The sequence below is a fragment of the Heliconius melpomene genome, chromosome 17, assembly GCF_056956725.1.
Source record: "Heliconius melpomene rosina isolate 202511_hmr_F chromosome 17, ASM5695672v1, whole genome shotgun sequence".
Lineage (NCBI taxonomy): Eukaryota > Metazoa > Arthropoda > Insecta > Lepidoptera > Nymphalidae > Heliconius > Heliconius melpomene.
In genome coordinates this window covers 8052952-8079671 of record NC_140405.1, presented here as the reverse complement: position 1 = coordinate 8079671, position 26720 = coordinate 8052952, and the positions used below count along the sequence as shown (strand labels likewise).

Genomic DNA, 26720 nt, shown 5'->3' with positions numbered 1-26720 from the left:
CATCAGAGCTCCCAATCCTGCTCAATGCTCGCTGAATAGCTCACACAAAGGCCCTATTTGTCCTACTGCTGCGAGCAGGCAATCACTTAATTGAAACGTCGCGCCGTTCAGTACCAGTACCAGTGTTGACTTTGTAATGTAATGCAAGGTTATACTGCGTTTATTGTTTAATAATTTGTATATTACCTTATTTTAGCTAAGTATACGCGACGGATTGTAGATTCGATTCCCACTCGAGGAAATGATATATTTAATATTTACTTTGCTCTGGCGTCGAGGCAAGCGCGGCGTTGAGTTCCACCGCGCAACACGCAATGCTTCCAACACCAATTCTGGGGAAAGCGGAGAGCGGAGTGTTTTAACACTAAGCTCCCTCTGCCTGCTCTGTTACATATCTGTTACATGATCTTCTTGAGCTGTGGCCTCAGGTCAAGATTAAAAATTTTGTAAACTTAATACCTTATCATTTACGTTTATCTGACAAAAAAGACTTCTTTGTCAATATTTTCATTTTATCACACATTTCCTACTATTTGTGTGGTGTGTCATGCTAACGAGCCTCATTAGATAACGTTGTGAATCATGGAGAGCAATGATTTGATAAAATTCTAAATTTAAATAAACAAGTAATTATATTTCACGGAAAACTTTGTTTTATTAATATGATATCCTATAATAAGTCCAGTTTAAAAAAATTAAGTTTAGTTATTATCAAATTTAGATTATTTATTGACTAAAAAAAAAATGATTTTTGTTAATTACAGAAAGTGAGGAGTGGAGTGTCTTAACACTATGTTTACTCTGCCTACCCTGCTGTGTGCGGGATGTAGCGTGAAGCTGATACTATTGACTAGAGTGCTTAGCTTTTAAAAAAAATATCATTCAATATCTATTGTTACTATACAATAATAACTGGACCTCAACCTTTGTAAGGCAAACAAAAGACTTCCTGAACTATAATGGTATACAATTTAATGCTATAGAATATTCGCTGCTATCGAATGATGGTCTGTTGTCGATAAATTTTTATTCCTCTTTAACGAGTATTTACAATTAAGTAGTTTAGTAATGGCAAAAAAGTTTTATGAAGGAAAAGTGAGCGGTAAGACAAGAAAAAGGAGACTATTTGAAAATACAATATCAAAGATACTGGAGGAAGGTCACGTAAAAAGTATGAGAACCCCCCGGATGTATGAAGAGGTGGGTGACAGTAGACGATTCGAAAGCAATTCAAATTCGAGGCATTGCGTGTAGAGTGGCGGAACTCTCACTTATTGCTGTGGTAACAGAGCGAAGAAATAGAAACATTATTAAATTATAATTCATTCCCGTAAATGGGAATCGAATCTACAACCATCGTAGATCGGCCTTACTATATAAAAAAAAATGATTCAATTATGTCTGATACCAAATGTTTTTCGAAATCGCAATAATTTGTGAACAACATCAAAGTTTTGTCCAACTAAGTGATAGATTGGGCTGTCGGTTTGTTCGTATTTCGCGATGCATTAGTCAAATAGCTTTTCCATCAAGATTAACTTATCTGGGCTGTGATAGCGACCGACCTCTAAACAGCCCGCCCAGTTTATATAATATCAGGTTGTGTTTTTGTTTAGAAATAGTACTAGTGTAAATACTAAATGTGGGTTGCGGATTTCGGAATGTACGAGTATGTGTACAAGTAAATACATACATTACCGTATTTCTTTTAATAAAGATTTACGTTGTGAATAACATTTCTCAGGAAATCAGAGTGGCCCCCCATCGTCCATTTTAGTCCATTCGTGATGCTGTGTTAAGTGGTGGAACCTTAAGGTTCCTTTGCGTCACGGTGACCTGTATTTAAAGTGTATAATTTATGACTATTTCTTGTGGCACAACCCGTGACGTACTATCAGTCGCCTCTCAACACCGTTAGAATTGAATCTCATTATAAGATTTACTTTTTCACCTACTTTTTAGTATAAATGAGAAGACTAGCGCAGTAAATCTAATATTAAGAAAGCGCCGGTAAATTTGCAAAGAAAAAAAGATCACCGTGAAATATTTCCTGTTGGAACTTCTTTCTTTTAGCATTAATAACTGTGTCAGAAGTTTCCACCCAAGTCATGCCTTAAAAAGGTATTTAGGGTCCAAGGTCGTGAAATTCAATTATTTTCCGCTTAACTTGCTCTTCTGCTTTGCTAGTTGTTTTTGTATTTCTTCAATTACTTAGTTAATTAATTACATTTTTATGTGATTTGCTAAAGTTTTTTTCAATGTTTCTTAACAATAATTTTTGGTTTTTTTTCTTAATAACTTTTTGGTTAGTTCTATCCCGCATGTAGCGGGGTAAGCAGAGGGAGCCTAGTGTTGAGATACTTTCTGCCCAATTCTAAAGATATTCCGTGTTGAGTGGCGGAACTCAACGCCTCTTTCATATCCTCAAGTGAGAATCGAACCCACAACCTGTTGCGTTTACAGTCCAGTTTTCCATATCCATATGACTTACCTCTAAGATTTAGTCAAGTGTTTCATTCGTAGCTTATCTATAGGCCGGACATGCTATTATATTATTTTATTCAAATAATAAACAACAGAAAAAAAACGGATTTTGGGTTTGAACCCATAACTAGCGTAAAGAGGTAAATATTGTAATGAAATAAGCTTAACATGTTGTATATTATATTAAAGCAAGGTTCAAACTTAGTGGTTGCAAATTTAATTGATGCTGCGAGCTTGTAACCATATGTAGAAGCTCGTAAAATTATCTAATAATATCTTTCAATATGTAGTACATTCGGAGAGCTCCATCAAAAGTAGATAATTTTAATAGAATATCAAAATATTTATGAAATTATTTACGTAACTTATTGAAAATGCGAAAAAACATTCGTTTTCTATTATTCCGGAATTAATTAAAAAATAATAATATTATTAACTTACATTATGATTAACAAAAGAAATATAAGCAATAATAATGTTTGGGAAATAATATAGACTAAAATTACATTATTGTTTGAACAATGAAGAAATAAATGCCTTTCAGCATACCAATACAGTCAAAAAAATATATTTGTCCAAATATTATATTTTATCATTTTATCAGTTAGATAAACATTATCGACAACTTATTATCATTTTTCAGAGATCCGTAAGAAATATTCAATAAAACTAGTTTGGCCATTTTTATTGTATTTAACATTAAATGTATAATGTACTTGTATATATTTGTATATGTATATATTTATTTTGCAATATTGCTGTAAGCTTTGTTTGAATAAACTGTTTTTTTTATTTAAACCGAATTACGTTTTTTTTAAAATTTATAATTGTATATAATGAATTATATTTTTATTCATTTGCTACTTAAAAGAGCTTCTATATTCTATAAGATTTATTACAATACTCCAAATACATTTAAAGGCATTTGAACTCTCCAGTTTATGCTCGCTGTTATTGGGAAGAAGCCAAATTATGGTTGAGTTTCAAAGTGGCTATGGTAAATATAAAATACATATGCTATAAACTTGTTTTTTTCAACTTCAGCCTATAGAAGAGAAGGCAAAAAGAACCTAGGGTCATAGCACTACGTTTTCGAGTATCAAAACATTGTCAGATTGCCTTGTTAGAGTGGCAAAATTAAAATAATTAATTTCTTCGAGTGGAAATCGAATCCACAACATTCACCTTTTCCCATAGATCTTTTTCTACAAAAACAATCAGTTATCGAACAATAATATTTATTCAGTATTTTAAACAATTTTATAAACAAGTCGACAGAAACTGTGACAAGAATCTACGATGAGTAGCAAAGGTATTTCATAAATTGATTATATACATATCATAGACTGGAAGATAATGTTATCTAGAATAACATATTTTACTGTATTAAAATCTAGTAAAAGAGAAAAGAAAAAAAATGTTTTAGTACATCAGAATATTTTTCCCTATTAAATATTTTACAAGGGTCGGAACCACAAAAAATATAAGATATTACGCGACAACTAGTACTTTATGTGAAATAATTGTGAATCGTTCAGTCGTGGCTCAATCGTGATACTGAGTGCTTAAAAAAATACACAAAAAGTAAGTAAACTTCTTCCTTATTTTTTATTCTGCAACAATGAAAATTGTGGTAATTTTCCAATAGTGAATGAACTAATGATTTCGCCATTTTTGTTCGACATTATTATAGGTGTACATTTAATATATAGAACTAAAATTTTTCATAAGTGTTATCTAAATTCTAAATTAGTGATTAGAAGTAATTGCGCTGTTGTAGAATTTGCACGGACAAAAACGTAGCGAAATTAATACAAATAAATCGACTTGCTATAATAATTTCCTAACTTAGATCTCATTTATTACATTTTCAGTGACAGAAATGAAAGATCAGGCTTTTATAAGACCACAGTCTGATCCTCCTCCTTATCCTGGTCCACCCGGAGCAGCTGGTCCAAGTTATCCAGGTTATCCTGGATATCCAACGACAACTCAGCCTACTTTATCAGGAGTGAACGCACATCCCATGACAGCTAATACTACTATAATTCAAGGAACTACTGTAATACCAGTAGTATTAGCAAATACGATGGGCCCAGATCCAGCTCAAGTTATATGCAGGTCCTGCCAACAGCCAACAATTACAAGAATTGAAACGACACCTTCCATGCGAACTCACTTATGTGCTCTTTTGTTATGTCTTGTTGGGTGAGTAATATTTTTTTTTTAGCTTTTTTTCTCTTATCTGTAAAATGGTGACTCAATTAGACAGGAAAACTGTTTACGTTTAAAGTAAATTATTTTTTGTTTAAAAGAGGAATTCAGAATCAATAGATAGTGGTAGTGAAATCATTGAAATTATAAAGTTAGAAAACTGTATTGTTTAATAATTTTAATATATGCATCACTGAATATAGTTATTTTGGAAAAATATTAATTATTTACATAAATAATGCATATGTAATATTTAAATAATGTGGGTCTTTAGTTATTCTTATTCATACACTATAGGTGTACTGAAGGCGAAAGAATAGAATACTATTTTAATTCCGTGAAGCTCGTACGGCAACATATTATCATGTTTATTTTATTTTGAAACTGACTCATCACAGAATCAATAAAATTTCAAAGTACTTTTTCAAGAATAAACTCGATTGTCTTAGATTTACGTATTGTCTTTTGTTTTGTTCTATTGTTATTCTCACAATATTTAAAAGAGGCTTAAGCGTTTTATCTTTATTTTATATGTAAAACATAAAGATAATAACACGAAATTAAAATATTTGATAAGCAAAATATTTACTAGGTTTTCGTGGCACAGACGCACAGTGGTGTGACTGTTACATGATGGTTGTGGGTTCAATCCCCACTTGAGGGAATTAATTATTATTTATTAATATTTTAAAAAAGCCCGGCGGTGAGTTCAACACGCAATACCTCGAAAAATTCGGCTGGAAGTGGAGAGCGGACTGTCTTAAAAAAGCGATTAAATCGTAATTGTGTTTTATTTTTTTTATATGGAGATATTTAAATAATAAGCAAATTAATATTATAATTTAATCTTCGTTCATGTATAATTGATTTAATAGTACCTAATCTAAATTAGTATCATTCCCTGTAATGAAATTATATGATAATGTTTACCTCACATGTAAACGCCATACTTAAAATTCTTGTTGTGTTTTTCAGATGCTGGCCGTGCGCGTGCATGCCTTACTGCGTTAATTCTTGCAACAACGCCGACCACTATTGCACAAACTGCAACGCGTATATTGGATCTTACGTTGGTTGAAAAAGTATTGTGAAATGTGAAATATGAAATTTTAATTTTAATTGTCTTTTCTGAATTTGATAAAATTGAAATAGTGAATTAAGCTATCGACGTGTTTTAACTAGACAATTTAAACAATGTAGATAATTATTTTTTTGTTATTGAACCCCACTCGGGGGTGTTTATACTTAGAAAATGTATTTTATTAACGTTGCTGTAATTGAACCCTCGCTTCTTAGTCATAGGTTCAAGGGGGAGGGTTCAGGTTCAAAATGATGCGTTTTCTAAATGAATATTTCCTGAGTATGGAATAACACTTTAAAATTATTATATTATTAATATTTCAATTATTTTAATTTCCCCCATTTCTGAAGCGCGGAGCACGCGATGTCTCGAAAAACTAAATATCTTACAAATTATTTATGAATAGATCAATTATTTATTTTAATAATAAAACTATAACTATAATTATGTACAAAAAGGTAGTTTTAAGATAATAAAATTTTTAAATTATTATTTTTTTCTTTTATTATTATCACGTTTTTCTCATTATGTGTGTGTTCTTTTAAAAAAAATTATATTAAAATCATAATAATTAAAATCATTATTCTTATCTTAATATGTTATTTATATGATTATTTTTATTATTATTTATTATAAAAGGGTTATTGCTTTGCAGGAATAAATAAGCATTAATTTGTATCCATATATTAAAGTAAATGAATATTTCCGTATAACGATCTGTCCGTGGAGTAATTACGTTTGAAATGATGACAGTTTCTAAACTATTAATAGTCTTTCAGTTTATTTTTTATTACAGAATAAATAAATATATTATAATATTTTTATAATTACATTAAAAATTACAAAAAAAAATATTTAAAAAGCTTTGTTTTATATTGAAATGTTTTCATTTATATGGAAATTTTAGAGCATACAAGTTAATGTTCGTGTTTGCGTGTCAGAGTACCTAATGGAGGTCATTGTATTTACTGTGTGTAATTATTATTCTAGGACATTTTTAATATATTTTTCTTTATAAATATCTTTATATTGTTGTTTGTCTATGGCGTTTCAAAAACTATTTTTTTACTATAACATTTTAAATCTGTCATATAGCCGCTGTAGGTATAGCCTTATATCAATATTTTAAAACATTTATTCAACTGCCGCCATAATAAACGAACTGAACTGAACTAAAACATTTACATATGAAAAGGTAAATAAACGTTTCTATATCTATATTATAAAATACATAATTATTATAATAATTTATTCTATATTCTGAAGGAGCTCACGATTTTCTGTTATTTATTTGAAGACTACTTGCAACGTATTATGACAGCGCTTCTAGACTAATTTTATAATCACGGTTTTAGATGACGTCACAAGTTCGACACAAGGTGATATGAATCATCAACAAGCATTGGTATTCGTTCATTTTATATGAATGAGTGTGTTTTTAATAAAAAAATGTAATAAAATGAGTGAGTAATAAAGTAAATATTATAGTTACAATAATTAATATATTTTTATACTACAATAAAATTATTTAAAAAAAAATATATATTATTCCACACTTAAGAAAACTTAAGGAAAATAATTTATAAGAAAAAAAAATATAGTAGGATTGGAACCCGCGTTGCTTGGAAACCGCACATTAAAATTACATCAAAATAAAATTAATACTTTTACATACACTTCTTTAACAAATAATACATATATTTGTTATAGATAGAAAAACATATTAAAAATGATAATAAATAAACTACTAAACGAATTGACATTATAATAGCTGTACTCGTGAAGAGACCGCAAACACGCTTTTAGTTGCCTGTTGATTGTGCCGCGACGAAGTCGGATTCAATCGTTTTAAAAGTGCTGTTCATTGATTAAATTAAAAGAAATAAAGGTAAATTATGTTTCTTTTATATATATTATTTAATTTTCCTAGTGGTGTACAGTTTATTATAAAATCGAAAGTGATTTTGTGGCTTAAAATAACTGTAATAGGTGAGGTCGGTCTATGTAAGTGTGTTATAAAAAGTGACAGCGGCTCGCGTTATGTGGAACGCACCTAGCTCGACGCTTCCAATAAAAGAGAAATTGTTACGCCATACTACATTGTTAAGAATAACATTTAAATTTTAAGAATATTTTATTCTACATCTATTATTTTTCTTTTATTAGTTTGACATAGTTTCGGGTGAGTATTTTGTGAATAAATATTTACTTTTACTATCTATCACACTCGTTTTCTACTCTCACGTTGTATCTTGTATAAAGGAGGGTAGGCAGAAAAAACTTAAATTCTATTGTTTTGCAATAAAAATAATATTCTTTCCAAAAAATAGCATCGAAACAAAAAATAAATTTTGGTTTCACATCGTCATCGTATACCACTACCATTATTTTTTTCTCCTACTTCTCTTTTTTTTAAAGCTATTAAAATGCACATTTAAATTTCAGATAACATGAGCGCCGTACCCGTGGGTCCCAAGCCCACCACTCTCGTGTGCCCTTCCTGCAGATCCACCATCGTGAGCAGAGTGGATTTCAACTCTACCACGCGGACACACATTATAGCCTGCCTTTTGTTTTTATTTTTGTAAGTTATTTTACTAAAAATATATTTTTATTACTATTTATGTTACTTACATTTTCTATATTAGCTTTTAATCAACAACAGCCAATTTTTCTTAGAATAAGGCTTTGAAAAATATTTACGTTTGGACTATTTTTTTTTTGTAGAACTATGTTTTAAGGCTGTGTGCATTTTTACTAAACTAGTTCTGTCGCGTTAGCAAATTGCAACAGGAAAATAATCTAACGTTTCATATTATGGTGTAAAGTTGTAAACGCAAATTTAATTTTTGTTTTCACACAAACAATCTTTAAAATAACATTACAAATATTTAAGGCCAGTCGTGGCGCAGGGGAACAAGTGTGTGTCTGTAAATATGACTATTTTATGGGTTCGATCCCCACTCGAGGAAATGAAACATTTATTTAGATTTATATTTTCATTTCTTCACTCTTGTGTCGAAGGGAAAACGCGGAGTTGAGTTCCGTCCCTCAATACACAATACCTCCAGAATTGGGCGGTAAATGACGATTTTATTTAAATTATTTAAGCATTATAATTATAATATTTTTATACCACATGCACCTTACAATTGATAAGATTTTTAATGACACAGCTATCATGTTTATTTATGAATATTTTGTTTCATTGTAAAGATTATAAGTATGACATATAAATTAAATGTATTTATATTCGTTTCCTATAATTTTACGATAATTTCACTTCTACATATAAACTTCTTAAACAAAAAGAACACTTAAAACAATCAATTTACAGTCTCGGCAATTATCTTAAGTACTAAGCAAGCTAAAGAGTTTCTTAGAATATTATCTATGTGTGTTACGAACAAATATAGATTTTAAGAAATGTTTTACTCGCCTAATGTAATTACAACATTTATATATCTTTTTTGGGCCTAGTGTTAAGACACTCCGCTCCCCCACTTTCCACCGTATTCTGGAGACAGTGTGTGTTGAGTGACGAAATTTAATGCAGCGCTCTGTCTCGACACCAAACCGTTGTCCTTTTTTTGGAGTAGTTTTAGATTAATGAGAAATATCTTAAAACATCAATTCCTATCGTCTGCCTTTCTTTAGGAAATAGCACATACTGAATGACACTTTAACATTGTCCAAAGATTTATAATTAAGAAGTTACAGTTATTAAAAACTAAAAATAAAATAACTTGTTAGAGCTATTAATATTTTGAATAATAATAGATCTAAGAAAAAGAAGGAAATTAACTAAACAACAATTAAAATTATTGATTGTTCCAAATACTTCGTTACTCATATAGGTTAAAACTTATGTATATTTACTTTATTTTGTACTTTTCGACGATGACATTATAATTGCTTAACGACCGTACTCTATTTGAAAAAAAATGTATTTGATGACAGCAACATGTATTACATTATTTAATATTCATCATTATATTTTTTATATATTACATTTTTTTCAGTTTGACGATGTCTTGTACAGATAGGGTAGGGTAGGCAGAGGGAATCTAGTGTTAAAACACTTCGCTCCCCACTTCCCACTGAATTCTGGAGGCTATGCCTGTTTGGTGGCGGAACTCAACATAGCGTTTTGCCTCGACACCAGAATGAATATATAAAAAATACTAAATATTTAATATTTGATTCCCTCGGGTGGGAATCGAACCCATAACAATCGCGCTTATAGACACACTTATATTCTTGCACTACGCCTGGCTTTATTTAATTTTTTTTTGTTTATTTCAGATGTTGGCCTTGCATTTGCGTGCCTTATTGTATGGACTCCTGCAAAAACGCCGACCACTATTGTCCGAGCTGTAACGCGTATTTAGGCACATACCAAGGATAACTTCCGTACTGGCACTTCCGTATAATATAATTTTATATCGATCTCCTATTTATCTATTTCAATTAGATAATGAACTGAGATTAACAATAATTATTCTTTTACTATGGCACCTATGCTGTTTATTGTTAATGCCGTTTAAATATTTTGTAATTATTATTTATACGTTCAATATGTTTTTTGTTTATTATGTTATAGTATACGAGTATAGATTTTACTACAAAAGTAAATTATAAGTACCTACTTCAAGTGTTATGCAGAATTTTATTTGCATCTACCTACATGTAATATTACTATTTATATCTATACTTATAATAAAATCGTAACGCATCGGTACATGGTACATGGAACATGTATAAGAAAAAATGTTATTTGTGGCATTTAATAACGTAATAGAATCAAAAACAATAATTTTTATTTTTTTGTCTGTTCGCTTGTTCACGCTAATCTCAGAAACAGCTTAACATGTTATGCGATATAAAAAATTATGTCTGATTGTAAGTGCGCCTCTTAGGAGGTGACCCTCAAATAATGTATAAATGAAATAATTATTTTATTTCTTCAGGGATTTTTTTTTAATTCTTTAGAGAAAGAATCTTCTTAACATTGCGGTAATAAGTGAAGATGTGAATAAAAGAATACAATATTTGAATATTGTTTAACAGTTCAACTAACTATTCCTGAAAACATCAACACTGTTTCTTGCCAATCTTTCAAGGTCCATCATCTTTACTTTCAGTTTATAACATTTTTTACTTAACTGTACTTTAATTATATTTTACATATAATTTATATTAAGATTGTTATGTACGATTAAAATTTAATGATAAAATTTTCTTGTTTTATTTTTCTACCTCCTTTATTATTGTTATTGCTATCGCGATCGGCCATGTATATTTTTTATACCTTATGTAAGATTTAACGAAACGAAATTAAAAGCATAGTTTACGAAATCTAAATTATTAGATAATAACATAAAAAAACAATAGTAGTTAAAGAGGAACTTCTATCTATGGTAAAACACTCCATTCCACACTTTTCGTCGAATTTTTCAAGACTAAAAAGAGATAATGCTTCACAACATAAAAATGCAAAAGGGATCCAGTTAAAATACTGCCTTTATCAATAACAAAACAAAAGATATATACAAAGTATACGAGGAAAGGTCTATTAACTTCTCGCTGTATCCCGCACATAGCATGGTAGGTAGACGTAACATGGGAACCTAGTATTGGACCCTCCGTTCCTATTAGGAAATATACATTTAAATAAAATATTTTATCGAGTGAGGATTGAACCCACCCCCATTTGTAACCCTGCGCCACAACTAGCCCCAACAAAAAATGGAGCCTTAAATAATATTATTTGATATTTGCTTCCCAGGGTTATTAACTTATATTTTCGATAAAAATAAATATGTGATAAGCTGAAATATCTTAGAGTCCACGCGTACGATGTGGCTGCCAGGAAGTAGTAAATGAAGTACTATACTGAACAAATTGGCATAATAATAGCTACATTCGTGAACTACGAAGGGACGGCAACTGCAAGCACGCTTTTAGTTGCCTGTTGATTGTGCTGCGGCGAAGTCGGTTTTAATTGGCATAAAAGAGGTGTTTATTTGTTAAATTATAAGCCAGACAGGTAGATTGAGATTTATATCATTTTATTTAAAAGTCACTAATAATTAATCACTCAAAACGCAATGCCCCCCAGAATTCGGCGGAAAGTGGGGAACGATAATTCTTACGGACGAACGAACGGTAATTATTAAATTCTCAAGGTGTATTTTCAGTTCTTCGAGTTCCATATAACATGAGCGTCGTACCTGTGGGTCCCAAGGCCACCACTTTGGTCTGTCCTTCCTGCAAAGCCAGCGTCGTCACCAAAGTGGATCACAAATCTAACACAAGAACACATATAATTGCCTGCATTTTATTCGTTTGTTTGTAAGTTATTTAAATAATTTTATGAAAGTAAAAGTAATGTTAGTCATTTTCGATAATTTTCATTATTTTAGTAATGTTTGTTTATTTTCACATATCACCCACAGAAGTGTAGTTTATTTAAATGTTGATTTTTTTTAAATATTACGTGTCATTTGGAATGTGTCGGTATAGTGTCAAAACACTATGTTCTCTCATAGAGGCCAACCGTAGCGCAAGGGCACAACCGCAATGTCTCCAGAATTCGGCGGAAAGTGTCTTAATGGAAGTGTCCTAACACTAAGTTTCCATGTTCCTTCTGCCTACCCTGTGCGGAATACAGCGTGAAACAAACAAACAATGTTATCAGATTAAATTTGGTATGTTCTTCTATTGAAGTTTGTTGATATATTAGTTTCGTTAGCCAATTGATTACTGCCAACGATTGCTAGCCAATTTTCAATGTGCTATAGTTGATTTTACTATTCAGCTTGAAATGGTTAGCTAGCTAAAAAAATACTATTTCAAATATAACGTTACGGTTTCGGGCTCGATTCCTATTGTGGGGAATGAATTATTTAATATTCTCATTTTATTGTTACAAGACAAAGCGCGGAGTTGAGTTCCGCTACTCAATACGCATTGTCTCTAAAATTCCTCAGAAAGTGAGCAGAGTGTCTTAACACTAAGACTGCTTGGCTTACCCTGCTTTATGCGGAATACAGCGTGAAGTTAAAAAAAATATCAAAAAAGGTACATATTCTTACTGGCTATACTCTAGTTTTAGTTACCATTACAATTAATAATAATTAGTTGACGGGTAATTGAGACGACTTTGAGGCGGGATGTCTTCAAAGGTCAATTCAGGTGTACCTATATCAATTTTAATTTGCGCATGTATAGAGTTACTAAGAAATTTGACACTATTATTGTTATAATCAACGTGTACAATGTACGTATACGCGTGTGTTGAAAATACAGCTTCACGCTGGATCCCGCACATAGCAGGATAGGCAGAGGGAACGTGGGAAACTAGTCTTAAGACATTGTGTCTCCACTTTCCGCCGAATTCTATAGACAATGCGTGTTGAGCGGCGGAACTAAACGCTACGCAGGAAGTACAGGTGTTTGAAACTCATATCCCAATTGGAGTAAACGAGGGCTGTGAATTTGTATCTAGTTCTAAGGAATATTTCGTTTTAAGTATATTTTACCATTGTAGCGTTGGGTACCGCCACTGAACCTGATGCAAGATGAATGAAAAGAACGCAGTGATTTTTGCTACAATACTTTTGCAATTAAGTCGAAGGGAATTTATACATAAGAGCAAAACAATAGTTATTATATGACACCAGATGCAGCTTGCAATTGATTAGGTTTTCAATGACACGGTTATCTGAACCACGTATTTTAATGAATGTTATTACATTTCATTGCGAATGACTGATACCTACATACATAATATTATAGAGCCAGAGGTTTGTTTTTAATTTTCTCAGCAATGCTACCTTTCGAGCTGATGGCAGCTACAACACCGCCAATAATTATAATTTTGCCGAATAAAAAGAGAAACAACTCTCTCTCGACCTTCCGTTTTGACAATTAATTACAATTTGGCGGTAGGCCACGCGGTAGATCCGCCATGCGATGGACAGACCAAGTGAAGGTTGCCCTCAGTGACCCTCTCTGCGAGTGCACCAGTCAACCACCTAGAATGGCGTCGGACTGTGTGGCACACCACCAACCTATAATGTACGACCACGACCGCTCTGTCAAGAGTGAAACGACAAAGAAGAAGAAGAATTACAATTTGTTTTTTTTCGTCTATTTCAGATGTTGGCCTTGCATTTGCATTCCTTATTGTATGGACTCCTGCAAGAACGCCGATCACTACTGCCCGAGTTGCAACGCGTATATTGGCACATATCAAGGATGATATAATATTCGTTTATGGCATAGTACGACTTCTCTATAATAATTATAGTTTATTCATATTTATTATTTATTTCAATTATAGAGAGAGAACTAAGATTAACCTTCATTACTTTTTTGCATTCGTAACTTAGTTTTTTATTATTTTTTATGTTAATGTTATTTTTTTTTATAATTATACAATTTTATTTTAAAATGTTGTAACGTAGGCTTATAGTAGTTATAAATATTTTTGCCCCTAAGTATGTAACTTTTGTTTTTTATTTAATTGTGTTATTTTTTTGAAGATTGGAATAGGTACGTACCTAATATAAATATATCTAAGTATACTCATATATGATCTGGAGATGAATCTATGACTAACCTTTAAAATTTTACGCTTATTTACATGTAAATATATTAAGTTATTTTTTTTAATGTAAAAATATAATTTTCAGAAATAATATTAATTTGTTTTCCTATTTCCCCAAGGTTTGGTGGATCATCGATTCTGTTTCTACTGTTATCGTAAGTTTATTTTCTCACGAGCTCGCATTGAAAACATAGATTGTTGCGATTTAAATAGCCAAAGTAATGGGCTTTGTGCCAAACTGCATCATTTTCTAATTTGGTGTAATGCTAATCTATTTATTCAACGAAATCGTGGACACGATCAAAGTTTGAAAGTTCTTAATAAAAGTCCATGACGACAAATATCTATAATAATAATAAATATAATCTGCAGTAAAAAAAATATACAAAATAATAAAGGCATTAACACAACCATTTTTAACAAAACAGTATTATTACTTATCTAATTAAATACATTACCCATAATGTCTATTTTCTACTTTTTTTATGGAAAAAGACAAGGCAAACGAGCGTACGGGTCACCTGATGGTAAGTGATCACCGCCGCCCACGACCCCGTGCAACATCAGAGGAGCTACAGGTGCATGTATCCTGGCCTGGGTATCTTTTAAATAATTATCTTATCAGCTATTGGAAATGGAGTAGAAGATAAAGATATCACACACACAAGATACAAGTGACACACTCCAACTTTGCAGAGCAAATAAGAACGTAAAAATAGGGATTCGAACCCGCGCCTCCTGGAATCCGTCCAGGCGTCCTGACCACTAAGTTTAAACATACGTTTTCTTATGCCACTATAGTTTTTCACCAGATATTACAGATCTATTTTTATATACCTGTACCTAATATAAAATGCCTATGATACCGAATTTCTCATTAAAGCGTCTTTTCAATATTTCTTACAATATAACTGGACTGTTATGGTTACTCATCAGGTCGTCTAGCACGTGCACCACGCGCACGTTGTTACTGGCTACTAGGAAATATTAAATAAAGTACTATACTAAACAACTTAGTATGATAATAACTGCATTAGTGAACTACGAGTACGAAGGGCATGCAACTGCAAGGACGCTTTTAGTTGCCTGTTGATCGTACTGCGGCGAAGTCGGTTTTAATCGACGTAAAAGTGGTGTTTATTTATTATATTCCAAGCAATATAGGTAAAGGTAATTTATATAAGATTTTTTATTTAAAAACACTAATAAATTGTCTATATTTATTTTGTAGAATATTTCAAATAGTGATATCGATTTTGTTTACTCTTCAATCAACACATGTACCAGTATGTTTCATTATTGTTTACTTTTAATGTACTTCGAGGCCATCAGTGACGCAGAGGCATAAAGTGTGACTGTAAACGCGACTGGTTGTGGGCTCGATTCCCACTCGAGGAAGTAGTAAATGAAATATTTATTGAAATGTATGTTTCCCGCCACTCAACACGCAATGCCTTTAGAATTCCGCGGAAAGTGAGGAACGGAGTACTATTCCTCTACTATGTGTACATTTTGACATATAAAGCTAAAATTATACGTGCGTGATTAGATTCCTAAAATTAAACTCACAGGATTATTTACATCTATATCTATATTAATACTTATAATAAAATCGTAAGGCATCGGTATTTGTATCAAGAAGATGTGTAAAAAATATATTATTGGAGGCCTTTATTAATGAAATGGAATCCAAAACGAAGTTTTTTTAAATTTATTGTCTGTTTGTGCGTTTGTTCACGCTAAACTTTGAAATGGTTAAACTGATTTAGATGCAGTTTTCACTATTCGAATCTTTCTTTAACGCAATCTTCAAGCTTCCTTTAACATTTAATGTTTGTTTTTCTACTAATGGCTCACAAATAAAAAACTTATGTCAAAAGTTACATATTATCGAATGTTTAGCGATCAATTATATACTCTATGTATGATTTCATATCATTATTAAGTACTCTATGATAATATGGATTTTCTTCAATAATGGGTATTAATTTATTGTTGCTTTTTAATCCAATAATTGTGTTATTTCATATCAAACATAAAATAAGACATAAATATGTAATTATTTTGTATTTATACTAACATGTTCATTTGTATAGTTAAAACTTAATTCTTAAATTCTCAAGGTGTATTTTCAATTTTTCAAGTTCCATATAACATGAGCGTCGTACCTGTGGGTCCCAAGGCCACGGCTGTGGTCTGTCCTTCCTGCAATACCAGTGTCGTTACCAAAGTGGATCGTAAATTTAACATATGTACACATATACTACTCATCCTGTAAGTTATTTAAATAATCTCTATATATAAGAAAAGAATAAAAAAAAATCGATTCTGTATATGAAAAATATAGAAATAATAAAAATTGAGTCGGTTAACATATCGACAATAGAAGCTATACAACAACTCAGCAGAATTCTTGTTTGTTTTTCTCCTTGTTTGTTCTCCAAGCATGAAATGGAAAATGAAATAAAAATATTAAATAAATCACTTCCTCGAGTGGCAATCGAACCCACAACCTGTCGGCTTTCCTGTCACACTTGCACCACTTCTGGCCTCCTAAATAATTAACTGTTTTTTTTTTACGCTAAGTGACAGTATAATTATAGTATTGTCACATTAGATGCAGTTTACAATTTTGTAGGTTTTCTAAACCTCGTATTTTTATGAATGCTACATTTCAGAGCGGATGTGTAATTATAGGTTTCCAACTGGGGGTAATTTCCCACAAGGCATTCAATACCTACAAATTTGTATAAAAAGAAGAGAAAAAAAGAGAAACAATTAATTTACTAAAAAAAAATATCTCTGTCTATTGATAGTAAAGCTCCAATAATAATTGTTTTTTCGTCTATTTCAGCTGTTATCCTTGCACTTGCGTTCCTTATTGTGACTCCTGCAACGACGCCGAACACTACTGTCCTAGCTGTAAGGCGCATATTGGCACATACCGAGGATGATATAATATTCGTTTTTATCATACTACAACTTCCTTATAATAATTATTGTTTATTGATACACTTTAACCTATTTCGATTAGAAAGAGAGAGAAAGAGAGAACTAAGATTGTTCTTTTGCATTTGTATCTCAGTTTTTTGGTATTTTTTTTTGTTAGTGTTTAATTTTTTTACAAATTATTTAATTTTTAATGTTATAACGAATGAAAGCTATAATAATAATAAATATATTTCACGTGATACTTAAATCTAATATATGTTTTAAGTAAGAGTTTCGTTTTTGTTATTTGTATTTTTTTTTGAGAACGGTACAGTCAATTTGGATAACTTTGAAACTAATTCCGAATTTCGATTCCGATTTTTTCCGTATGATACTATTGACTACTTTTTATATATGTTTATTTTAATTAATAAACGAAAAAAATAAAATAATAAAATATAGATAATGCCACTTTAGCAACATTGACATCAAACTTAATTCATTTAGAATTAAACATGTACCATATAAATAGATGTCTAATATATATACATATATCTAAGTATAATCCTATGTATCTAAATTGAGATGAAGTTATGACTGACTAATCCATGTGTTTTGGGTATTTGACCCTCTTAAAATTTTACACTTTTTTACATGTATTTATATTAAGATATTTTTGTTATGCACAAATATAATTTACAAAAATAATATTAATTTGTTTTCCTACTTTCTCTAGGTTTAGTGGATCATCGATTCTGTTTCTACTGTTGTCCAGAGTTTCTCACGTGTTTGTATTGAAAATATAGATTACTACGATTTAAATTGCCAGAATAATTGGGCTTTGTGTCAAACTATACATAAAATAAAATAGTAACTATTCGCTATCTGTACATGGAAGATATATAAGAAAAACTATTATTAGGACCATTTATCCATGTCCTAGAACCCAAAACAATGATTTTTAATTTTTTTGTCGGTTTGTTTGTTTACCTCTGGGCTTATCTACGGCTGCCTTATATCTGGGCTTATATACGCTAATCTCAGAAGCGGTCTTACGAAAATAAATGCAGTTTCCACTATTGTATTTTAGCAAACTTACTTTAATATTTAATGTTTTTTTAAATGGATTTGTAAATAAAAAAAAAACAATACTAATATATTATAATATATTTTTTTTGACAATATTGCTACAAAAATGCTTGATGCGGTCAAACGCAAGCCTATTCCATATAAAAAAAAAATATGTTATATTAAATCAGCTGAAACCTTAGTTTTCAATGTATAGAGTTTTTAAATAGATAATGCCATAGTTTATAATATCACAATCGCTAGTTTATACATTGGACGCACAACCGAATATCGTATCGTAGATAAACGTTCAGGTAAATTTTATTAAAATAGGTATATTATGTGATGTTCATATCTACAGCTGATTAGTGTTATTTCGGGAGTGATATAGAATATTGGTGAAAATGGAAAATCAAGGTAAAATATATATATATACTTATTTAGAAAACGTATGAAAATTCCACGGTTCGACCTAGCTTGATGAGAACGTATGGATCAGTGGTCAGAGTCAGTCCTTTGGACAATTTTCAAAAGGCGCGGGTTCAGATCCCAATACGTTCAAATTTTTATACGTTTCCTATATCTCTAGTACTTAATTATTTTGTTATAAATATGTAAAATTAGAACAAACGTTGAATATTTTTGAAATGCTTCTTTATGAAAATGATGTCACTTTCAGATAAAGGTACAAAATCGGCACCTGACCAAATGCCTGTAGACCCTCCTAGCTACCCAGAACCACCAAATCCTACGACTATATTTGTCGCTGCTGATCCTGAACTTGCCACTATTGCAGTCCAGCCCGATGGCACATCTGTTATTATCCATGGAATAGGAATAGAGCCAGTAGCAATGGTGTGTGGCGTTTGCAACCAACGTATCGTTACAAGAATAGACAGGTTGAATTGGTTCAGAACTCATTGCTGGGCTGGTGCATTCTGTCTTTTTGGGTAAGGAGTGCGAGTATTTACTTTCTAAATTGTATTTAGATAATTTAATATAATATATTTGGGCATTGGTCTTCAAAAAATATTAATTGGATCCTTATATTAGTTATTATAATAGTTCTAACAAAAATTAAAAGAAGAAGAAATATAATGGATTTGGAAAGTAAATTCTAATTGCGAATTCAAAGTTGATTGATTTTAAAATTGTGTTTTATTGATGAGTAAAGTCAGTATTTTAATAATTCCAGTAGAATAGAGTGGGAGAGCAGTTTTTTACATTATATTATTTTTCTTATTTTGTTTTAGATGTTGGCCCTGCGTTCCTATACCATACTTTACGCACGTCTGCAAGAAAGCTGTTCACTATTGTCCTAATTGCGACGCTTATATTGGTACACAATTATAGTTACATATAATTTACATCTTATATATTTTACGATTGACTTGTCAAATTATAATTATTCGTATAAATAAATTCGAAGTTAGTGATATTCTAATTTTCTTACATTTGTAAGTATCTACAGTTAATTTAGACTTAATTATGATCTGAATTGGTAAGGAAAACTATGTTAAAGTTAATAATTACTTGTAATAATTAGTATGTATTTAATTGTATAGAAATATGTAATAATATTTTTAAAATAGCATAATATTACATAATTATTATTTAAGTAAATTAAAGAATTCTTACTTAATAATAAACACATCGATTTATTTCATGTCTATTATTTACATTATCTTTTATTTTTCATCTTCACGCTGTATCTATCACGTATATAGAAGAATAGGTAAAAGGAACTTAGCGTTAAGATACTCTGTTTCCCACTTTTCTCCAAATTTTCAAAGCATTGTTTGTTTTGTGACAAAACTCAATAGAGATACCATTCATTTACTAAACTAAAAATACAAAATAGCGACTAATGTAAAAAAATTGTCTGTTACATCAGCATTGAATTCTTTTTTTACAAACTTTGAGGCCAGTCGTGGCGCAGGGGCTCAGTGTGACATGCGATAGATTGCGAGTGAAATGCGATAGATTGTGGGTTCGATTTCCATTTGAGGAAAAAAAATATTTAATATTTTCATTTCATCGCTCTGGTGTCGAGACAAATCGAGAGCTCCGCCGTCGTTCTGTAGACTTTGGCGTAAAATGGAGAACGCAGTGTCCTTGCACTAAGTTGCCACACTTACCCTACTTTGTGCATACAGCGTGACGCTAAAAGTAACATTCCAATTCAAATATCCAGACCAATTAATTGATGATAAGACAGGCAGTCTGCCTGATAACACAAATCTCAAAGAACACTGGTAGATAATGTTACAACCAGATCTATGTAAATTATTTAATTTTGTATACCACTGTAATTATCTTGTTAATAATTAACTTTTTATTTAAATTTATATTTCCATTCATTATTTTGTATTTAAATATACACGATTAATCCGGCTAAAATAGTTTCATTTGATAAATATATTTTTTACGGTTAATTTTTAAGCAGATTTTTCATTTTATAATAACAGTTTTATTACTTTTGTTAACTTCTATGTATAATTCAATTGTTTAGGCAATGTTTATTCATAAATGTTTGTACAAAAATATCAATATGACTCATACTATGTTTTCTTTACATATTGGTAAAATGTATTTATTATGGCGCAATCGACTTTTTTCTTTGTTTTTTTGCCCTCCACTCTTTGTTTTCCACCTGAATTCGACACATTGTGTGTTGACTGACAGAAAACAACGCTACATTAAAATAATATGTTCCCATATAATCCCGCCTTGATTTGAAACTGTAACCAGTGTTTACAGTTATAAGTTGTTATCTTTATAATAATAATAGTAAGTTTTTTCGGTTTTAATTTAAGACATCAATTACATACATAGGTACATAGCTCTTTAGGTCACAGTAGCACATCTCTGTAGATGAAGAAATGACTTCTCTCTAGTTACCCTGATATATACAGGATAAACGGAAACTGAAAAGAAAAAGAAAACATAGTTCTTAGGTCTTAAATAAAATGAAATTTCATTAGGTATTTCATGTCTGATCTACTAAAAGCTAGAAATACGTTAGAAGATGAAGAAATACTACATAAATAAGCATACATTATTTTCTGTATTGATAACCAAAATACTATCTCAGCCATATCGTAGATAAAATTGCACGAAAATTGTACCCGAATTTGTATATATTATGTGATATTGATATCTAAAATTAGTTGCGATCCAATCGTGATATTACGTTGTTTGTAAAATGGAAGGCCAAGGTAAGAATATTTTTTTATTAGCTTATAATATTATTTTTGTACTAAATATATCTATATATTTTCTTATTTCTTTTCTTTTCTACTTTCTTTCTTTCTTTAATTATTAACATGACAGTTAGATCGATTGAAGTATTAATAAATTGTTTTTAGTGGATGTTAATGATTTGTTAGATATTATACTTGTAATCAATAATGTAGAAAAGAAAAAAAGTTAAAGACGAACGCTAAAAATAAATAAATAAAATTTCGTTCTTCACATGAGTCCAACTTTTAATCATTTCGTATACTAATTAATTTACAACGCAAATACTATATTTTCAGCAAATATAACAAAGGCGGCTCCTGGACCAGACCTTGCACAGCCACCAGGCTACCCAGGACCACCGAATTCTCCACCAAAATATGATTCTGCCGAATATAATGGAAATGTAGTAACAGTTCAACCTGTGAGCGCGCCACCTATAATTATAGCAGGTGCATTAGGAATAGAGCCTGTAGCAATGGTGTGTAGTTCGTGTAATGAGCGTATTGTTACAAGAATTGAAAGATCAGTTTGGTTCAGAACTCATTTCATAGCTGGCATATTGTGTCTAATGGGGTAAGCATTATTTATTAAAATAATATATATATATATAGATATATATAGCACTTTAGAAGCTTTATTATTATTTCTATTAATACCTTTATAATTAACTCTTGTTCTTTCACTATTATACATGCATTAATGAGCTTACCTTTAGAAATTGATAAGTGCAAAAATAGGCTTTTTATATCGTTTATTTTTAATATTTAATATGTACTGAATGGTCTGTGGTCAATGATATACATTATCTGTTCCTATTTCGACGCTTCGTGATCTGGTATAGGTGATATTGTTTATTTTGTCTATTTATAACGATGCTATGTCAATGTTTTGGAAATAACATGTTAGTAGGAACTGTTTTAATTCATAGTTTTTTTTTTAGTTTTTACATATTTTAAGCACTTTTGTTATAGATAAACAGAACTTAGTTTGTCGCTGTTAGTAATCAAAACCAAGAATCCATACCTATATTATAAATTCCAGAGTAACTCTATCTGTCTGTCTTTTACGCAATCAGGGCCAAACCGCTAATTTAATTGTGATAAAATACTCACATAGAGATTTTTGAGGATCTCGGGATCAATATAGGATACTTTTTTTTTCTCATATTTGTAATATTATGGATATATACCAATATATTAAAATACTTATTAATTTGACATGCAATTTATTCTGCCATGTTAATAACAACCGTCGAGCGATTCGAGTAAGCGACCGTTGCTAAGCAACGATTTGCAAAGTTTGTTGTTGGAAAACGTCACCCAAAATGAGCTTGCTTAACGCATCCTCTCTATTGAAAACTGAAAATAATTTCATAAATATATTTAATAAATATTCGTATAGTTCAAGCGGGCGTAGCCGCGTTCGGGTCCACTAGTTACTAATTTTTTTAAGTAATTTAAAAAATACTAAATAATATAAAATTATTCTCCACTGAAGCATGTAAAAACTGCTTTAAAACGTCTTATAATTATTAAGTTATTGTTTTTTCTTATTTTAGATGCTGGCCATGCGTCGCTATACCATATTGTACGGACGTCTGCAAGAAAGCTGTGCACTACTGTCCTAATTGCAACGCATATATTGGCACACAATTATAGCTTATAAACTTTATATTCTATCTTTTTTTCTAATTCACTTGTAAAGTTATATTTTTTGATATAACTTGTATTTGAGTGAAAATTCCTAAATTTTTTTTGGGAATTAATGATAATAACAAAACGTAATCTCATTTTTTAAGTAATTTAAAAAAAAATCGAGAATTATTCGTTTTAGAATTGTAAGTTTTAGAGCTCTAACGTATTAGGATGTGCAAGGATATACGAATGTAATTACCAATAGTTTAGTATATAAACAAGAGTTAAACTAATTAGTTTAGTATGGGTGTCAGTTAATGGAATGTAATGTTTTTTTTTAAGAATAATAAAAGTGTTCATACCTACAAAGTGTTTTAATTTTTCTTTTATGAAAAAAATAATATAAGTTTTATACGGAATGCTAATACATGATAAAAACTAAATCCTTATAAAAATATATTTATCCTGATATATCTAAACTAATATAATAAAGCGGAAGAGTTTGTTTGTTTGTTTGTTTGTTTGTTTGAACGCTAAAATCTCTGGATCTACTGGTCCGATTTACTTTGTTTTTGTTTTGTATGAAAGCTGCATTCTTCAGAAGTGCTATAGGCTATATAGTATTACATTACACATATATATTAATAAATTAAAATACTTTCTAATTTGACATGCAATTTATTCTGCCATGTTAATAACAACCGTCGTCGCTACACGACCGCGTTCGTTACCGCGTCATTTTGATAAATATAATAGTCACTTTTAGCATTTCATCTAGATTGAAATTATATTTCTATAGAAATTATATTCTTATATTTCAAGCAGGCGTAGCCGCGTCCGGGTCCGCTAGTATATATATATATAGATAGAAATCCTTATATATATATCTTACAAATTTGTATATTATTAAATAACGAAAAATATCTTCAGTTTCACGTCCTTAACCATGAAAAATATATACAATTACTTCCTAAATACGAACTGAACCACATTAATCGATATCTACACTTTTTGTACCTGCGTCATGATAACGCTTATCTATATTTTATCTGTACTCGTATATACTCTTGTACTGGAGGCATTTATAAGTGATATTGAACCCAAATCAATGATTTTTAAAATTTCTATCTGTGCCTCTGTGTGTTTGTGTACGCTAATCTCAGAAACGGTTTAACCGATTTAAATGAACTGCATAACATTAAATCGGTTAAGTTTAATATTTACTTTTATTTTGGAAAGCTTTTCTTAACGTTCGTGTTAGTTTTACTTAAATCACTTTATAAATAAAAAAGTTATGTCAAGACAAATTATTTTATACGATAATATTTTACAAAATAAATGTTTTATTGAATTGGCTGAAATTTTTTAATGTATGATTGAAATTTGAATATATGGATATTCTTAAATTTTTAAGATTATATTATTAATTATTATGAGTAATTCAGGTGAGAAAATAAATTATACACTACAAGCAGGCGAAGCTGCGACTGGGTCGCTAGTAGCCAAACGTAGACAATGCCAAATAAAGGCAGATAATCTCCTAAATGTTATCACAGTTTCCCTTCCCATTAAAATATTTCCGTTATTTCGTGTTGACTGGTGGTTGCCTATTTAAATAGAAATATAACACTCTGTTCTTTTCACCTGGATTCAAGCTATAAATGTCATGTGGAGGATGTCAACAGGTAAAACAAAATAATAGGTTTTCGTATTGGAAATCGAATCTACAACTATGACACTACAATGGGTAGTTAGCAATTAAGACAAGCAAGACACATTCGAAAGTATATATGCATAGGAAGCTGTTTTTTTTTCATTTATTAAAACGGAATCAGAAAAAAATTGAGATTTTACCTATCATTTGATTAAACAGATAAATAAGTATTCATTTAAAAATTTAAATACTGGGACTATTATTTGATAATTTGTTAAAATATTTGTATAATCGTTTTATCAAGAAAACAAAATATCTATAGATAATTCTATTTTTATTTATTTGTAATCGATATGAATGACTTTTGCTATCTTTTTCGTCTATCGGCTGTAATAAACAATTAATTAATAAGAAATTATATTTTACAATTTTTTTATGATGTAGGAAATATGGTACCTATACACAGAAAAGCATACCTTTTTAAGCTAGTATAAAACAGAGGAGTTTGAAAATTGGATTGCACGTTTTTTGTATGTATCTAATTAGCCTATTATGAATTTGGTAATAAGAATTTACATCAAATAATTAAATCAAATTAATCAGCTTCACTCTGTATTCCACACTCAGCAGGGTAGGCAGAGGGTTCTACTCCGTTCTGCTCTTTCCGCCGAATTCTGGAGGCATTGTGTGTTGAGTGGCAGAACTCAACGCTGCGCTCTCGACACCAGAGCGAAGAAATGGAAATATAAATTTAAATAAATATTTCATCTCCTCGACTGAGGATCGAACCCAAAACCAGTCGATTTTACAGTTATACTTGCCTCTGCGCCACAATATAAACATTTACAGTAATGTTATAGTTTTATTTTTATATAGAACAATAAAATTTGGCATAACGAAGTAAAATATTTTATTTATACATATTTACACAGGTTTACAGGTTTATTATTTGCCCGATTTCAAATCGTAGCATGCAAACCACGGAAGGAAGTACGTGAGTGAAAGCTATCATCCTTTTACAGCTTTCCTCGTTTCATAACTTCTGTTCAGAAACGTACCACATCGTAAATGTTGAATACACTTATGTAAGATGCTTATATTCTGAGGCCAGTCGTGGTCCAGAGGTACAAGCGTTCTACTGTAAATGCGACAGGTTGTTGGGTTCGATTCTCATTCGAAGATTTCATTTTCTTGGTCTTGTAACGTGGCAAACACGGTGTTGACTACCGCTATCCAACACACAATGCTTACAGAATTCGGCGGAAAGTGGAGAGCGGAGTGTCTTAACACTAGTCAGGCCACTGGACTGCCTACTCTGCTACACGCGGGATACAACGTGAGGATGTAAAAAAATCTTAAGGAATTAAAAAAAAAGTTATTGTGTAAAAGTCGAAAGAATCGTATCAAGTAGGTACTTTTACAGAGGATCTATACAACCTATTAATTGTATTGATTAAGTAAATTATTTTAATAGTACGCACGTTCTGCTTTCATATTTTTCAAACTTTTACTCTCATCAATAATTATAAATTTTCTTCTGGAGAACATCGTATGTAATCTGTACAGTAGTTCCAGAGACTCAAGGCCACAAGGTGGCTTGGCATAAAATATTTAGTGATATTGCAAGTCAGGTTTGCTACTAACTTCTTAGCTGCATTACGTTTCTGTACGTGTTTACGGTATTCAAACCAAACTCATCACAGTTACCCATAAAACGCGAACGTATGCGATATAAACATGAGATCTTTCTATTGCAATAAAAAAAAAATAGAAGTGTTAAATGTGCTTTATGATAAA

At 30.7% G+C, this 26720-nt stretch overlaps 6 protein-coding genes across 9 annotated transcripts; all 6 read left to right on the top strand.

The window, feature by feature from the left end:
• The first annotated feature begins 3974 nt into the window (after positions 1-3974).
• On the top strand, positions 3975-6271 carry LOC146530128 (lipopolysaccharide-induced tumor necrosis factor-alpha factor homolog). Its single transcript, XM_085200678.1, has 3 exons — positions 3975-4068; positions 4359-4692; positions 5674-6271. Coding segments are annotated over exons 1-3 (438 nt in total). The 5' UTR covers positions 3975-4067; the 3' UTR covers positions 5777-6271.
• A 1236-nt stretch (positions 6272-7507) lies between these two features.
• LOC146530127 (lipopolysaccharide-induced tumor necrosis factor-alpha factor homolog) lies at positions 7508-11016 on the top strand. Its single transcript, XM_085200679.1, has 3 exons — positions 7508-7667; positions 8225-8363; positions 10085-11016. Exons 2-3 carry the CDS (start codon positions 8230-8232, stop codon positions 10185-10187), a joined length of 237 nt encoding a protein of 78 aa, XP_085056805.1. The 5' UTR covers positions 7508-7667; positions 8225-8229; the 3' UTR covers positions 10188-11016.
• Positions 11017-11673: 657 nt separating this feature from the next.
• Positions 11674-14486, top strand: LOC146530126 (lipopolysaccharide-induced tumor necrosis factor-alpha factor homolog). Of its 2 annotated transcripts, none has more exons than XM_085200617.1 (3): positions 11674-11828; positions 11980-12133; positions 13943-14486. In XM_085200617.1, exons 2-3 carry the CDS (start codon positions 12000-12002, stop codon positions 14043-14045), a joined length of 237 nt encoding a protein of 78 aa, XP_085056743.1. In that variant the 5' UTR covers positions 11674-11828; positions 11980-11999; the 3' UTR covers positions 14046-14486. The 2 variants fall into 2 exon arrangements, with proteins under 2 accessions (XP_085056743.1, XP_085056744.1); XM_085200618.1 differs by having other exon boundaries at positions 11733-11828; positions 11968-12133.
• A 912-nt stretch (positions 14487-15398) lies between these two features.
• On the top strand, positions 15399-17615 carry LOC146530125 (lipopolysaccharide-induced tumor necrosis factor-alpha factor homolog). 2 transcript variants are annotated; one of them, XM_085200619.1, is made up of 3 exons: positions 15399-15557; positions 16538-16667; positions 17248-17615. In XM_085200619.1, the coding sequence occupies exons 2-3, from the start codon at positions 16549-16551 to the stop codon at positions 17345-17347; spliced, it is 219 nt and encodes a 72-aa protein (XP_085056745.1). In that variant the 5' UTR covers positions 15399-15557; positions 16538-16548; the 3' UTR covers positions 17348-17615. The 2 variants fall into 2 exon arrangements, with proteins under 2 accessions (XP_085056745.1, XP_085056747.1); XM_085200621.1 differs by having other exon boundaries at positions 15408-15563.
• A 143-nt stretch (positions 17616-17758) lies between these two features.
• LOC146530124 (lipopolysaccharide-induced tumor necrosis factor-alpha factor homolog) lies at positions 17759-20041 on the top strand. 2 transcript variants are annotated; one of them, XM_085200616.1, is made up of 3 exons: positions 17759-18809; positions 19072-19342; positions 19646-20041. In XM_085200616.1, the coding sequence occupies exons 1-3, from the start codon at positions 18797-18799 to the stop codon at positions 19743-19745; spliced, it is 384 nt and encodes a 127-aa protein (XP_085056742.1). In that variant the 5' UTR covers positions 17759-18796; the 3' UTR covers positions 19746-20041. The 2 variants fall into 2 exon arrangements, with proteins under 2 accessions (XP_085056742.1, XP_085056741.1); XM_085200615.1 differs by having other exon boundaries at positions 17759-19342.
• Positions 20042-21341: 1300 nt separating this feature from the next.
• Positions 21342-23306, top strand: LOC146530123 (lipopolysaccharide-induced tumor necrosis factor-alpha factor-like). The gene is made up of 3 exons (XM_085200628.1): positions 21342-21610; positions 21932-22208; positions 23194-23306. The coding sequence occupies exons 1-3, from the start codon at positions 21598-21600 to the stop codon at positions 23291-23293; spliced, it is 390 nt and encodes a 129-aa protein (XP_085056754.1). The 5' UTR covers positions 21342-21597; the 3' UTR covers positions 23294-23306.
• The last annotated feature ends 3414 nt before the right edge of the window (positions 23307-26720 follow it).